General features: G+C 38.3%; 1 protein-coding gene across 3 annotated transcripts in view; it reads left to right on the top strand.

Moving 5' to 3' along the window:
- LOC103022853 (transcription factor COE3) overlaps positions 1–14226 on the top strand; it is a 152906-nt gene extending 138680 nt beyond the window's left edge. For 2 of the 3 annotated variants that reach the window (XM_022676402.2, XM_022676400.2), the window contains exons 12-16: positions 2514–2579; positions 3656–3830; positions 7388–7573; positions 11507–11596; positions 12761–14226. In XM_022676402.2, coding sequence (XP_022532123.2) covers positions 2514–2579; positions 3656–3830; positions 7388–7573; positions 11507–11596; positions 12761–12792 — 549 coding nt within the window. In that variant the 3' untranslated portion in view covers positions 12793–14226. The remainder of the gene's footprint in view (positions 1–2513; positions 2580–3655; positions 3831–7387; positions 7574–11506; positions 11597–12760) is intronic. The other variant, XM_022676406.2, reaches the window with a different exon arrangement.
- The last annotated feature ends 2334 nt before the right edge of the window (positions 14227–16560 follow it).

The raw sequence follows: 16560 nt of genomic DNA, 5'->3' as shown, positions 1-16560 counted from the left end.
TCTAACAGTTGAGTTAGTGTAACATCTGGGACTCCAACAATCTGTAGAATCGAGCAGAAGACACCAGATTGTGCCAAAGCCACTTACAATAAAGATGTAGCATCAAATATGGATATATTTATTGCAACATAGACCCTTAATTAGACTTTTCTAATTTCCTACATTTAATTTATACATACATATATTTATCTGAAGCTCTTATCCAGATCGACTCACAAGGTTATTCCAGTAACAGAGGTTTGCCTATATACTGTTATATAGGAGTCTTACCCAGAGCGGGAATTGAACCCCAGTCTCTTTCCAACATCCACATGATGGGGTGCCACCTGCTCCCTGGCAGGTAGTGGTGTTATCCACTCACCACACCCACCACAGCACACCAAAGCACTACTATAAAGTTACTGTTCATTACTTTACTTTACACGGTGGCGCTGTGATCAAATAGATAGGGGAAATAAACTTGCGGTGAAGAATATTATTGGTAGGGATGTTAAATTATGTGAAACTGCCATCAATAAATTAATAATAATTTCAGGTATTTGATTATTGAGTAGTATTTAGAGTATTTTTTCTTGTAAAGTATCGTACTGAGAATTGTTGATTATTGTTGAGATGTACTGTATATATATATATATATATATATTGTGGCGTGAGGAGGCGGGGGAGTTGTGGGTCCGCCCCACGCCAGAGCGCAAAGCCATGCCTGTCTCAGCTGGCCCGCATGAGGGCTGATTGAGCCGCCAGTTGAGACAGGCATATATACTCAGCCTCCGCCATCATTTTGGAGAACTCTCACTGAGGAGCTGGGGGCTGAGGCTGCGCGGACTCGTATGAACACTTCAAAACTAAGTAATTCTACGGACTCTAGAGCCCCATTGGGCTGAGTTATGTTTTTAGTTTATTCTGGGTGTGGTGGAGGGCATTTTCAAGCCAATAAAGGTATGATTTGAGTTCATTTAATCCCCGTGTCTGTGTATCTCTGTGAGCTTCCTCCTTCCGGGTCACAGTGGTCACGCCCCTAACCCCAGGGGCCTACCACTATATATATATATATATATATATATATATATATATATATATATATATATATAAATATATATATGTATACATATAGAGAGAGAGAATTGCAGATCCCAATATCTTTATTTTATATCGTGGGCAATGATATATCGTGATAATATTGTATTGTGAGATACCCTGTGATTCACACACCTAATATAAATATATAATTTGTGGGCGGAGTTCAGATGGGTCAGTTCCTACATAATACACAATATTTAAAAATATATATTTTTACAATACATGTATGTTCAAGTCTGTGTGTGTTACTATGTGTGTGTGTGTGTGTGTGTGTGTAAATGTGTGTCTATGCCCCACCTCAGTGCAATACCCCAGAGACCTCCAGCAGAGGCTGCCATAATACCAGCTATAGAGGGGAGGTGTGGGAGAGGGTGTTTCTGAGTGTGTGTGTGTGTGTGTGTGTGTGTGTGTGTGTGTGTGTGTGTGTGTGTGTGTGTGTGTGTGTGTGTGTGTGTGTGTGTGTGTGAGTGTGTGTGTGTGTGTGTGTGTGTGAGTGTGTGTGTGTGTGTGTGTGTGTGAGTGTGTGTCTGCCCCGTTTAGCCTCTCTGGCCGTGGCCCACACTCTGAGCGCCAGGCTGTATTTATCTATTTATTAGCAGTGTTATTGTTATTAAAAGGGGATCGCCGCGGCAACCCGCTGGGCCAGATCGGGAGCTGTGATTGGATCTTTCCTCTTTTAGAGAGGAGAGGAAACAGCCTCGGGGCGAGAGAGGAGGGGGAGACTGAGACGAATAGAGAGAGAGAGAGAGAGAGAAAGAGAGGAAAGAGGGGGAAATAAATAAATGAAGAAAGATATAAAGAGAGAGCAAAAGAGGAAGAATGGAGGGAGAGTGCATGGGGAACAGAAGAAAGAGATGATTCGAGGAGAAAAAGGAGATGAAACAAAAGAAAGAAAGAAAAATGTAAAATAGAGGAAGGAATAAAAAAGATTGGGAGATTGTCAGTTCGATTCCAGTCTATGCAGCTTGCCATAAGCTGCCGGAGCCCTGAGAGAGCACAGTTCAGTTGGCTTTGCTCTCTCTCTGGGTGTGTACAGTACAGTAGATGGCGCTCTCTCTTTCCCCTCATCACTCCTAGGGTGATGTGGATCAGCACAAGGTGATATGCGTCTGTGAGCTGATGTATCAGAACCGAGTCGCTGTGATTTCCCAGCAATGCTGCAGCATAAGCAGCAGCTCAAAAAGAGGCGGAGTCTGACTTCACATGTATCGGAGGAGGCGTGCGCTGGTCTTTTCAACCCTCCTGGTGTTGGAGCATCACTAGTAATAGGGGAAGTCCTAATAAGTGGGTTGGGTAATTGACTGTGTAAAAATGGGGAAAAAATATATATATATTTAGAGATGTATGTTGAGATGTATTGCATAAATATAAGCAGTATTTATTTATATACTCATGTATCTACTCTCTGTGTGTGTGTGTGTGTGTGTGTGTAGGAGGTGCTGTTGAAGAGAGCAGCTGATCTGGTGGAAGCTCTTTATGGAATGCCTCACAATAATCAGGTGGGTCAGACTCAAACCTCTCAACTCAGAATGTAAATTAAATGTAATTTAAATTTATTTACATAAATTATTGCAAAATTAATTACCGTATGTGGGAGCACTTTGTTTTAAAGGGACGCGTATTGTTGCCTAATTAAGGCCGTATTGTTGGTTAAAAAAGCCCAAATTGCTGAAAACAATTAAGCATTAAGGAAAAACATACATTCTATAAAAACCTGATATAATAGGTAGTGTATAATATATAATTATTTTGAAAGTCAGTTAAAGATACATATGTTTTTTTAATGTAGTTTATTAATGAATGGTTAATAAAAAGGTAATAGAAGAGATTACAATAGAATCAAATCAAGATGAACTGGATCAAATCAAACAACAACATTGGATTCAATAGAATTAAGCAATTTAACTGAATTAAATCAAATCAAGTCAAAATTAAATCACACTAACTGAATTTTTTATTTAACTGTGTTGAGTTAAACTGAACTAAAACTGAACTAAATTGAACTAAACGTTAATTAATCACATTAAACAAATAAAATCGAACTGACATTAATTGAATTGCACCAAAATAAGATTAAATAAAATTAAATAAACTGAGTTGAATCAACACAATGTCACATTTAACTGAATCAAATAGAATCAAACTTAATTGAATCAAGTTAAAAACACATTAAACTAAATCAATTTAAATCAAACTATATAGAGTTAAGTTAAAAACACCTTTATCTGAACCAGATTGAATAAAACTGAATTGCATTAAGTTAAAAACCACATTTAACTGAATAAATTTTAATCAAACTAAATTGAATCAAGTTGAAAAAACATTTAACTGAATCAAATTGAATCAAACGGAAATGAATCAACTCATTATCACATTTAACTGGATCAGATTAAATTAAACTGTATTGAATCACTTTAAAAACACCTTTAACTGAATCAAATTGAATCAAAATGTATTGAATCAAGTTAAAACACATGTACCTAAATCAGATTGAATTAAACTAAAGCAGAGCTTCATGAATTAAAGTGAATTGAAGTGAATTGAAGTGAATTAACAGCGTTTTCTCCTCCTGTAGGAGATCATTCTGAAGCGGGCGGCGGATCTGACCGAGGCTCTGTACAGCGTCCCCCGCAGCCACAACCAGCTCCCCTCCCTCACCGGCTCCGGCGCTCACTCCGGCATGATGGGGGTCAACTCCTTCAGCAGCCAGCTGGCCGTCAACATCTCCGAGGCTTCACAGGGGGACCAGGGTACGAGCCTGCTGTTATTAATCACAGTTAATCACAATAAAATCACAGTAAAAACACTCCAGATCACATTACAGATACAGATACAGGTAAACACACAGCAAATACAGAAGCTCCGCCCCCAGCAGCTTACCTGATCTACCAGCAAACCAGCATCAGATATATTTACATGTATTTCAGTAAGTCAGTTAAAGATACATTTTTTTTAATGTAGTTAATTAATGAATAGTTCATAAAAGTTCATAAAAAAGCTAAAAAATCAAATCAGGATTAACTGGATCTTATTTAACAATAAATTTGGAGACAATTGAATCAAATCAATTTAACCGAATTGAATCAAATCAACTTTAAATTAAATCACACTACTTGAATTTAAATTTAAAAAAATGATTCAAACACAAATTAAATTGCATTGTGTTGAACTGAATTAAACACAAATTAATTACATAAAAAAACATTAATTAAACATTAAACAATAACATTAATTAAATTGCAGTAAAGTGAGCTTCAATATCACATTTAACTAAATCAAATTGAACTAAACTGAATTGAATCAAGTTTAAAAAAAACTACATTATTAAAATGAGATCAGATGAATGAAGACAGATTCACAGATTCTATGCTGTATGCTAAAGAACTTTACACAGCTTTTAAAAGGTCTGTGACACACATACATCTCTATGGGCTCTTTTGAGTTATTAGTTATTATAATTGTTATATAATTTATATTCAGTTTTTAATAGTTTTTAATTAAAGTTACATAGAAAATCTAACTAAAATCTTTGCTATTAATGGTTAGAGATTATTATTACTTATCGAGGTTCATCATAAGGTGGATTACATTATGATTGGCAAATTTATTTTTTTCAGAAGTTTGTATAGATCAGTTGTGGGTAATTGTGAAAGTTATTATATATATATATATATATATATATATATATATATTTTTTTTTTTTTTTTTCATATTATTATATTCTATATTGGACTGAAAACATTACAAATTTTGTGCTGCAGTGTTATAATTTAATAATGCAGTGGAAGCTGCATCCCCCTGCACTCAGTCTAAGTGTGTGTGTGTGTGTGTGTGTGTGTGTGTAATATTCAGAGGAGGCGGGTTTTAAACTCACTCGCACTTACAGTCACAGCTCCAACATCTTATTCCACCATAAAACACACACACACACACACACACATCATACAAGTGTGTTTTGGCATGCCTGTCACACACACGCTTCGGAACTGTCACTCACTGCACCCGGCTTTGCTGAAACACTCACACAGATCTGTTTGCAGGCTGTGTCACGTTCATGTTGGGGTGTGTGTGTGAGAGAGAGAGTGTGTGTGTGTGTGTATGTGTGTAACAGAGTGTGTGTGTGAGTGTTAGAGTGTGTGTGAGTGACAGAAGCTGTTAATGAGTGGAGGGATGTAGGAGAACGACGCTGCATGAATAAAACACACCGTGTTTACACACTCCATCTGATACACACACACACACAGATGATGGATAAGTGTGTGTGTGTGTGTGTGTGTGTGTGTTAATATCCGATGGTAAAAGCCATGCTTCTCTTCATCCAGCAGCTCCATCCCTCACTGACAGGAAGAGAGAGAGAGAGAAAGAGAGATGAACAGATCAGCTGCTTGTGACGGAGGAGTAGAGAAGAGATGGAGGGGAATCCCCCCACTCTCTCTTTCTCTCTCTCTCTCTTTCTCTCTCTGGCTCATCCTCCTCTCCACTCATCTGCTTTCCTCATTCGTGAAAGAAAGAACACCTACAGAACCCCATGAGGTCATGGGAAACGGGCCTTGGCCTTCATGAACACACACACATGCACACACGCACACACACACACACGCACGCACACACACACACACACACACACACACACACACAGGGTTAGGGTTATTACTCTAACTGCTCCCCACAGTGTCCCATGATGCAGCTCTTTGTGTGTGTTATATTTATATACACTGATTACACCATTCATAACACATCTCTCTCGCCCTCTCTCTCGCCCTCTCTCTCTCTCTCTTTTCCTCTCTCTTTCTCTTTCTCTTTCTCCTTTCACTGCCCTTTATTTCTCACTCTCTCACTCATTTTCTTTTATTTATCATTCTCATTCTTTCACTCGCTTGCACTTATATTTCTATAGCTCTCCTTTATTTTTCACTTTTACTCCACCCTTTTTTACTTCTTAATCTTGCTCACCCCTTTTTTTACTGTTGCTTACCTTTTTATTTGTCTTTTCTCGCTCCCTTATTTCTCCCTTGCTTTCTCCTTTATTTATATTTATTTCATATTCTCTTACTTAAGAGACTTACTTAAAGAATTTGCAGACACACCTTCATTTTTGGTTCCATAAGAACCTTGTTTTTATTAGAAATGTTTTGTAAGTGTGTAGAAACGTTCAGTTTGTGAGCAACCTTCACCTACTGCTCCCTTTCCTCCCCCTGATACCCAGCCAGCAGCCCAGCACTCCATCAACAGAGAGAGAGAGAAACAGAGAGAGAAAGAGAAAGAGAGAGAGAGAGAGAATGAGAGAGAGAAAGAGAAAGAGAGAGAGAGAGAGAGAGAGAGAGAGAGAGAGAGAGAGAGAGAGAGAGAGTGAGAGAGAGAATGGGAAACACATGTGAGCATGATGAGTGTACGGACAGCATTGACATCTCCCTATTTCCTGTCCTCTGTAACACAAAAACACACACACACACACACACAAACTCTCACACAATGGACGTTTTAATGTTCAGTAATGTAAGATGTTCTGTTCTTCAGTATTAAGCAATTTTGTATTGGTTATACTCTACTGGTCCATTCAGTCTAAATATCAGCACACCTGTACAGGTAAACTCTTACACACCTTTGCCCATAGTCTACAGTACATCTGTCAGACTGTAGTCTACCTGTACAGGTGTGGCCAAAGTCTACCTACCTGTACTGGTGTGGATATTGTCAACTCATGTGTTTAATTGTACTATTAAGACCAGAGTCAACACTCTTCCTGTACAGGTGTGTGGCTTTAGCCTACCTCTACAGTTGTGTCTATAATCTGCCTCTACAGGTGAACCTGTAGTCTACATTTCCAGAGGTTATTATGGTCTACCTATGCACCTGTAGTCTACTGAGACAGGTGTTGCCAAATTCTATCAATGCAGGCACATCTATAGACTAAAAATATAGGTGTGGCCATAGGCTACATGTACAGGTGTGTGGCTTTAGCCTACCTTTGCCAAAGTCTACCTACCTGTACTGGTGTGGATATAGTCAACTCATGTGACTGTATCCTAATTTTACTATTGAGGCCAGAGTCAACACTCTTCCTGTACAAGCTTGGCTCTAATTTACCTGTGCAGGTGTGACTATAGTCTACCTGCACAGGTGAACAAAATCTACCTGTATGTCTGTAGTCATCTTGTACAGGTGTAGCTAAGTGTTTACCTGCTGTGGTGGCCAGACCTCCTACAAGTGTATAGTGTAATCTAGTAATACAGTAGTAATCTACCTGTACAGGTGTGGCTTGATTGTTTGGAATGCTCTTAACCTGCCGTCTCTCTACCTGCCGCAGGTTACTCCCGTAACTCCAACAGCGTGTCTCCTCGTGGATACGTGCCGAGCTCCACGCCTCAGCAGTCCAACTACAACACCATCACCTCCACCATGAACGGATATGGAGCTGCAGGCATGACCAACCTGGGAGTACCTGGCTCCCCCAGCTTCCTCAACGGATCCACCGCCAACTCCCCCTACGCAAGTGAGTAACCCTGAGTTTACGTACAGACAGGCTACCTGTGCAGGTGTGTAGATTTAGTCTACCTGTGCAGGTGTGACTATATAGTCTATATCCTGTGACTATATAATCTGTAGACTATAGTTGAACTGTACAGATGGAAATGGAGTGTTCAATACAGGTGCAACTTTTACAGGTCTACCTGTAGTCTACCTGCACAGGTGTAGCTGTAGATTCATTTTCAGATACACGGCAGTCTACCCATTGTGGCAAATTCAACAAATGTAGGTGTGTGCTCATAGTCTACTTGTACAGGTGTTTGGCCTTAACCTACCTGTGCAGGTGTGTCTATGGTTTACCCCTACAGGTGTAGTCTACATTTTCCGATGTTACTAGTAGATGGGTCTACCTATGCATCTGTAGTCTACTGAGACAGGTGTTGCCAAATTGTATACATGCAGGTGCATCTATAGATTAAAAATACAGGTGTGGCCATATGCTACCTGTACAGGTATGTGGCTTTAGTCTACCTGTGCAGGTAGGTGTCTATAGTAGCATAGTATACCTGTAAATGATCTGTACCTAATCTACCTGTACAGGTGTTACCAGAGTCTATGCAAATATACAAATGCATCTATAAACAAAACACACAGGTGTTTTAAAATATACCTGTACAGGTGTGCCTGTATCCTAAAATTGAAATATCTGATTGGATCTGAACCTGATGACATTCCTGATTTCTGCTGCTGATTGTTGCGTAATTGTGTTGCTCAGGTTTATTAGAGTGAATAACTGCAAACTTTACGAATATTTTAGCATACGGAATTAATTATGGCTGCTAATTGGTGGGCGTGGCTTTATTATTAGCTTAGATTGGTTTTAGATTGTGTTTGTTTGATTCTAAACAAACATCATTTCACCGGCTATGATTACTCTATGAGACTCGCACTCATCTTCCTCATTCATGACCCTCATCATCATCATCAGCTACTAACACACTAACATAACATTGACATACGCTCTCTCTCTCTCTCTTTTTCTCACCCATTCTGATTGGTCAGTGGCTTGCAAAAGTAATAATACCCCAAACTTTTTTTTTACATTTTGTCACCATACAACCACAAAATTTAAAGTATTTTATAGAGATTTTAAGTGATAAACCAACACAAAGTAGCATGTAAGTTTGAAGTGAAATGAAAATTATACATTTTTTTTGTTTTTTTATAAAATAAAAATCTAAAAAGTGTGATGTGCAAAAGTATTGAGCCCCCTTCGCTTCTGGTGGCTTGTTAGAGAACACTAGTGAACAAACAGCATCATGAGAACCAAGAAAGAACTCACCAGACCAGCAGAGTTAAGTTATAAAAAACATATCCCAAGCTTTGATCATCCCAAAGAACACTGTTCCACAATCCATCATCCAAAAATGAAGGAAAATAGTATTTTACAGCTTTAAACTACCAAGAAATGGCCATGGTCCACCCAAACTGACAGATTGAGCAAAGAAAGCTATGGTCAGAAAAGCAGCAAAAAGTACCATGGTCACTCTGGACGAGCTGCAGAGATCCACAGCACTCCATCAACCAAAGGTGACAAAAACTGAATACTTTTGCAAGCTACTGTAGACTGAGCGGCAGGTGCCAGTGCCGACTGGACCTTCACTATGCTGATTTGTGCCATTAAAAAACATTATTTTTAGCGGAGAACCGTCTCCAGGGTTCTAGCTTTAGCGTACAGGCTTTCTCGTGCTGTTCTAACTCAGTCATATATTCAGTATTCCCGTTTCATTTGATTGGCAGATGTTTGGCGGGTCGAACGCCGACCTGAGCCGCTCTGTGACAGGTTTTCATTTGGCTTTTCAATGCTAGGGAGTTAGCATTTCAGGGTGGAATTTTCATTGAAGAGAGGCGGGTGTTTGGATTGCTGTGCTGAGAGCGCGAGTTTAAGCCGCAAAGTAGTTTTTCATTCTCCGAAAAAAGAGCCCACCCTTCCTCTGAGCTGCTGCCAAAGTGTACACGATCCTGCCGGTGGGTTTTTAGCGCCATTTCCTCGCTAGCTACTCTTCTTTACGATATTATTCACTGCCCATCGTAAGTTTGGGACACTTTTGACACTTTGCCTACATTGAAATCTGGAAATCACTGAAATGAACAATTAGTAGTGCGTGACCCGGGTCCAGAAAGTAAAAATCCAACCCAGGGTTTTAATTTTACCAATTGAAAACCTCTAGAATATAATCAAGAGAAAGCTGCATGATTACAAGCCATCAAATTTCTGCACCAGGAGTAAAGCAGCATAAAGTTATCCAAAAGCAGTGTGTAAGACTGGTGGAGGAGAACATGATGCCAAGATGCATGAAAAAAAAACTGTGAATAAAAACGAGGATTATTCTGAACTCTGAAAACTTTATGAATATGAAATGTTGTCTGTAGTTTATATAATAATAATGATATATTATTTAGCGTACTCTACAGACTTCTGTGGTACAGTTTTGCGTCCCTCAGTTTCAATATTTTTGACAGAAAGTTTCATTTCAATATTTCATGTTTTCTTTTGTCATCAGTATCTCATCTAACTACCTATCTAACTCCCAGCATGCATTGCATTCCAGTATTTCATATAGTCAACTAATCCTGTCATTACTTTGTAACAGAGTAACATTGGTCTTTCTAGGAACATTTGAAAGTTTTTTCACATATATAATAATAATAATGGTGGTGAATGGAAGCAGATATCTAAAGCACTAAAAACTATATGATTAGAATAGCACTGCTGAGGTACATGTAAGAATAGAATAGCACTGCTGAGGTAAATGTATGATTAGAATAGCACTGCTGAAGAAAAATGTAGAAATTAGAATAGCACTGCTGAGATATACTTACAATTAGTTTAGTGTCGCTGAAGTAAATTCATGATTAGAATAGCACTACTGAGATAAATTAATGAGTGGAAAAGCACTACTGATGTTAATGTATAATTAGAATTGCACTTCTGATTTAAAGTTATAATTAGAAAAACACTGTTAGGCTAAGCACTGCTTAGGTCAATTTGTAATTAGAGGTAAATTCATGATTAGAACAGCGTTGCTGAGGTAAATTCATGATTACAATCGCACTTCTGAGGTAAATTTGTGGTTATAATTGCACTTCAGGGCTGAATTTATGATCAGAACAGCACTGCTGAGGTGACTTTATTATTAAAATAGCACTACTGGCATACATATATGAAATAAAATTTAACTGTTGGAAAAAAAAAACATATTTAGCAATTGGTTAAATGTTTTAAAATATTTAATTTGTGTGCATCTCTAGCATTTGTTTTCCATTCACTAGCATTGTAAAGAAATCTGGGTGGGTAAGTTTCTCTGTAACGGAACATTTTACACCAAATTCAAGTTGAATTAGTATTAATTTCTCAACCAGTGGAAATTTGGTGTACTTTTCCTTTAATTATCTTTATTATAAGAGTGTGTGGGACAGTGGTTTGGATGCATCAGTGCTAAATGGAGCTTTTCAGTGCTGCTTTTGCTGTTTTGACCCCTGTATTGAAAGGTCAAAGTTATGGATCAACTTTGCCATTCAGGTGGCGTACCTTCGCATCCCCATCCCTCCTACCCATAATCCCTCTGGCCTCCATCTCAGCCCTAATAACCAGCATGGCTGCCCTCACAATCACCTCCCTCGCTCGCCTGAGTGTGTGTGTGTGTGTGCATGTGTGTGAGAGTGTGTGAGAGTGTGTGTTTGCATGCATGATTGTATGATTGTATGATTGAATGAGTGTGTGTGTGTTCAGTCACTTTCACCTTCAGAAGCCCCTCCCTCCCGGAGCTTTGCCCCACCCCCTCACCTCACCTCACCTCACCTCACCCGCCCGTCCTCCTTTCCGTCTGTCCTCATTCCCTCTGTCCGTCTGTCCGCTGCTCGTCCTCATTCTCTCCTGTTCATATGATCTCCGCAGTCAAACAGAAGAGCGCCTTCGCCCCCGTGGTCCGGCCACAGACCTCCCCGCCCCCCACCTGCACCAGCACCAATGGGAGCAGCCTACAGGGTGAGCACCCCACCCCTCTCCTGCTTCTCAGCCAATCAGACACAGCACTAGGCCTAAAGTGCAGCATGAGTAAATCAACCCCACGGCGGGATGTTCACGGTCAAAGTTGATCCATAACTGTGCGGTTGATTGTATTTTACCCTCTAATCCTCTAATCTGTGATCACGTATCACGGAAAAAAAAAAATCACTTTTGGTGCTTAATCTGAACATTACAGGACCATTTCATGGACAGATATTTCGCCTAGTCATAACATTACTGAGGTAAATTTGTGAAAAGAATAGCACTTCTGAGGTAAATGTATGAATAGAATAGCACTGCTGAGGTAAATGCATGAATAGAATAGCACTACTGACATAATGTATGATAAGAATTGCACATCTAATCTGTGATCATGTATTACGGACAAATTTCGCTTTTGGTGCTTAATATGAACATTACAGTGCCATATTTAATGGGAAGAGATTTAACCTAGTCATAGCATTACTAAGGTAAATGTATGATTAGAATAGCACTACCGACACAAATGTACAATATTTTAAGAATGTATCCCCAAGTGCGGCCATCGCAAAGACCATCAAAAAGTTATGATGATGAAACTGGCCCTTATCAGGACCGCCCCAGAGTGTTCTTTACCTTCCCCATCAGTCATGTGACCATGGAGACTACTGCTGCACCACTGCTATTTTGTGCTTTGAATTACATATTTAAATAAATAAATACATAAAGAATAAATCAACCAATAAACCAATCCAGTATTTAAGAGTTCAATCCGGAAGCATTTCTGTTGTTTTATTTATCATGAAATATAAATTATTTAATCATATCAAAAGGTGGATAAATCGATAAATATTCATGATTTTTAACAAAATAAATTAGTAAAAAAAAGAAGATACGATTTTTTCTGTTTTGATAAGAAGATATTGACTCTTATAGGAAAACATAAAAAAATACAAATAATAGAAATGTATACATAAAATAATAAAACAGATTAAATGCAAAGTAAGTCAAAAATAATTTAATTTATCATTTATAATATTTATTTTAGAATATATAGAATTCTTTGTTCTCTCTGTTTGTCAGTGTTACACTCTATATATTCATCTCTCTCTCTCTCTCTTTCTGTCTCTCTCTCTCTTTCTCTGTTTGTCTCTCGTCCCGCAGCCATGGCTGGTCTCATCGTCCCGCCCATGTGAAGCAGCAGTTGGACCAATGGGAGCAGGAGCTGATCGTCCTGGAGCTTCAGAACTCCTCCCATCTCCTGACGTCCACCTGACAGTTGCTTGGCGAACATCATCATCTTCATCATCTTCACCATCTTCTTCATCTTCTTCATCATCATCATCGTCGTCTTTATGATCCTGCAGCGGACGATTTCCTACGAGAGCATCTGGACGAGCTGGACAGAGTCAAAATTACGTAAAACGTCCTTCAGCCTGAAACGTTTCTAGATTATATTTATGTTGGTTTGCGTGTTTTTCTGGTCCTTCTTCTGGTCCCTCATCCAGCACTTCGTCCAGCACTTCGTCCTCTGGAACTCTCTGGTTGGACGGTGGACGGACGCTAGTCCAGAATATCCCAGCATGCCCTGCAGATAGAGGAGTGGAGATGTACAGTACTTGAGGACTACAGGACCTGAGGACCACCTTGCTTGGCTATTGGAGCTCCATTGGGTTTCCCATGGGTTTTTCTATGGAGCTCCATTGGGTCCCTGGATGAGCTCCTTTCTGTTTATCTCGTTTTTTTTAAGGACAGATCAAAAGGAAGGAGGGGTATAGACTCGTACTGCGGGGTCAAAGGTCGAGGGGTCCATGCTATAATGTTTTTATTGCTTTAAACGTCTTTATTCCCTGAAATGGATTGTTTTTTGTTCCTTTACTAAGTGAAATTGTGTTTAAATTTACTTTTTTTCCTTTTCGTTTCTCATCAAACTCAAAGTTAAACGAGTTTCAAACCGGAGAAAAATGCACAACTGCAGAACTGTCCTCCAGAGAATTGAACCCAGGCTGTCTGAGCGCGAGGAGACGAAAGATGGAAAGATGAAATGATGGAAAGATGGAAAGATGGACGTCGTTTAGGGTGTCATATGTTTTCTTTTTTTGTACCGTCTGATTAGATACAGTAGAGTCGCAGGTGTGTGGATTTGATAGAGCTAAACCAGGAATGCTTTCTTGCAGTTTTAATCACATTTAGGGACCAGACTTGTGGTTGAAACTTCTTCTCGTGATTTTTTTGTATGTATTTATATGGGAGAAAAAAAAAAAGTAAGTTTTGGGGGTTTCTTTGGTGAATTTAGGCCTGAATAATAGTAAGGGAATATCTATGTAAACACAATTGATGTCTTAATACCTTTTAGATATTGTAAAAAGAGTGAACAGTCAAAGGGAGTACACTTTTTTTGCTAAAAATTCTGAAAAAAAAAGAAAAGAAGAGAAATGCGGAAGTACGGAAGTATGGACGTGTCGGGTTGACCTGTTTTTCTTTTTTCATTTGTTTGTTTGTTTGTTTGTTGAATTGTTTGTTTGTATAGTTCTCAAGCAAATAAAGCAGGACGTACGCTCTACCACTTTTTGTAAAGAACAAAAAAGTTTGCTTTTCCAATCATATATAAATATATATATATAAATATATATTTAACGTTTTTTTTCTCTTTTTCTTTTCTTTTCCTTTTTTCTAAACTGCATTTGTGTTTCTCGTGAGTTCTCGTGAAACGTGTATGACCATAGTTATTTCTGCACTATTTCCGTTGGGGCACTTAAAAAAGGGAGAGAGAGAGAGAGAGAAAGCGAGTGAGGAAAAAAACGTAAAATTAAAAAATAGGTCTAATTAATAATATGCACCGGTTTGTGGGATTAGCCTTTGTGTTGAGCCATCGTTCGTCATGTGATTTTCTGTTCTGAGATCATTTCCTGTCCTGAGGTTTGGTTGGAGCCGCTGGGGTGTGGTTTCAGTCTGATGGATAGTTGTAGGGGCTGCAGAAAAAAATATGATATTTACAATCTGCATCGTTGGTCAGTATCATAACAAAACCTCTTAAAATCTCTTAAAGAGAAAATTCTGAAGAACCACGGTAAAACAACGTTATAGTGAGAGCAACGCTTTTACAAGTTCTGTTTATATTGGTGCAAATAGATTTTTGGTTCCTTAAAACAAGTTTCTCAATTTCTTCAATTGGCAATTTGTAAAAACTTATAGGTACACTACACTCTAAAAAACAGAGGTACGATATGAGTACTTTTTTGTACTCAAAGGTACATTCTTCATAATTGTACCCTCAAAGGTACAATACTGGTCTTTACAGGGTCAGATTTGTTCCCTCTGAAGTACAAAGTCATTTCTAACAGCAATAAGTACAAATTTGTACCATTTAACCAGCCAAAGGGTACATTCAGTATTCTGCATCACTGTACTAATGAACAATATATATTTAAATTGCACATTTTTTTATTTGAAAGCCAGACAATTTTGTATCATCAAGTTTTTGAGCCATATTCAGTTGATGATAATGTTTATAATCTTTATGATCTTTACTGCCACAAAAACCATGGGTACAAAAAAGGACTTTCACTGAAAGGTACTTTTTTGTGCCTCAATATAAGGTACAGCCCCAGCGACAAGCTTTGTACTCTTTTAAGTACAAATCTGTACTTATATTTCTTAGAGTGTAAGTTACTTATGTTGCCTAAGTACTTAAATATCTACATTTGAAAATAGTATATTTCATTTACACAACCTGTAAAACTGTAGTTAATTAATCTGTAACATTGATGACTTCACAATGTAGTTACTATGTTATTACCTTGATTATTAATGTGTAATTACACAATTATTAGAAACATTAATTTTAAATTGGGACCAAAAATAGAGCTCTGTGACTCTTCTGGTTTTATATGATACATTTTTTCCTCCAATGAAATATGAACAAAAGATGTCGATTACAGTGAAAACCAAACATTTCAAGCATCCAAATGTTTCTTAATCAGGTATTTTACAGTAAGTGATGCAGTAGAATAACATTTTTTTAATGTTTAATGTTTCTTTTATGACCCTTTTAATTTGGGACTTATGAGGTTTTGATATGATGATGACTGACTGTGGAATAAGGTAAAATAATAGTATAGTATGATTAATGCCTTACAATATGCAGTGCTCCAACACTCTACATACACCAATCAGCCATAGCATTAAAAACACCTGTTAAATCTAATATATTATATGTCCCCATTGTGCCAAGATGTGTGTCCAGTGCTTTGGTGTCTGGATCTCTTCAGACATTGGTAGCAGTGTGGGACCGGCACTATAGCCAGCGTGCTACCAATATTTTTTTTTGCTATCCGCTGCAGTAACACTGGGGTAGTGATGTTGAAACTCATGATTCTCTACTTTGCATTTAGTTAGCATGCTTCATTTCCAAATTAGCATGCTAACTTGCTAGCTCTGTGATATAAGAGTGGGGATTTGCGTTTATTTAGCGACACAACAAATAGAAAAAGAAACCAGATAAATGGCTTCGCATCAGAAAACAAATTGAGTGTTTTTAATGTAATGGCTGATTGGTGCACATTTCAAACCATCCCAATGGTTTTATTTGAGTTTATCGCTCTGGGTTAAGTGTGTGTGTGTGGTGTTTGGGAGATTTCTGTTTGTTACACTGATTTAATTGGATTTATTGTCTAATTATATTATTTGTAGGACAGATATGTTTTGTATAAGTTCTGGCAGTAGGTTTAAAGGCAGAGTGAAGGCGTCTCCCGAGGTTTTAGAGTGGACCCTGTTGGTGCAGGTCTAAATAAATATATGTAGAGGTCAGTTTTAGGAGTAAAGTCATATATAAGGATTAGGAAGAAAAAGAAGAAAAATAGAAAACGCCTTTAAACCCAGCGGCTCTGAAACACTGTGGGGACGAAAACGACTTAGACGACTTTAACTGTTGGAGCTGAAAAATCCTCACTACATTATTTATG

This window comes from Astyanax mexicanus, chromosome 19 (genome assembly GCF_023375975.1).
Source record: "Astyanax mexicanus isolate ESR-SI-001 chromosome 19, AstMex3_surface, whole genome shotgun sequence".
NCBI classification, from domain to species: Eukaryota; Metazoa; Chordata; class Actinopteri; order Characiformes; family Acestrorhamphidae; genus Astyanax; species Astyanax mexicanus.
This window is presented reverse-complemented; position numbering and strand designations above follow the sequence as displayed.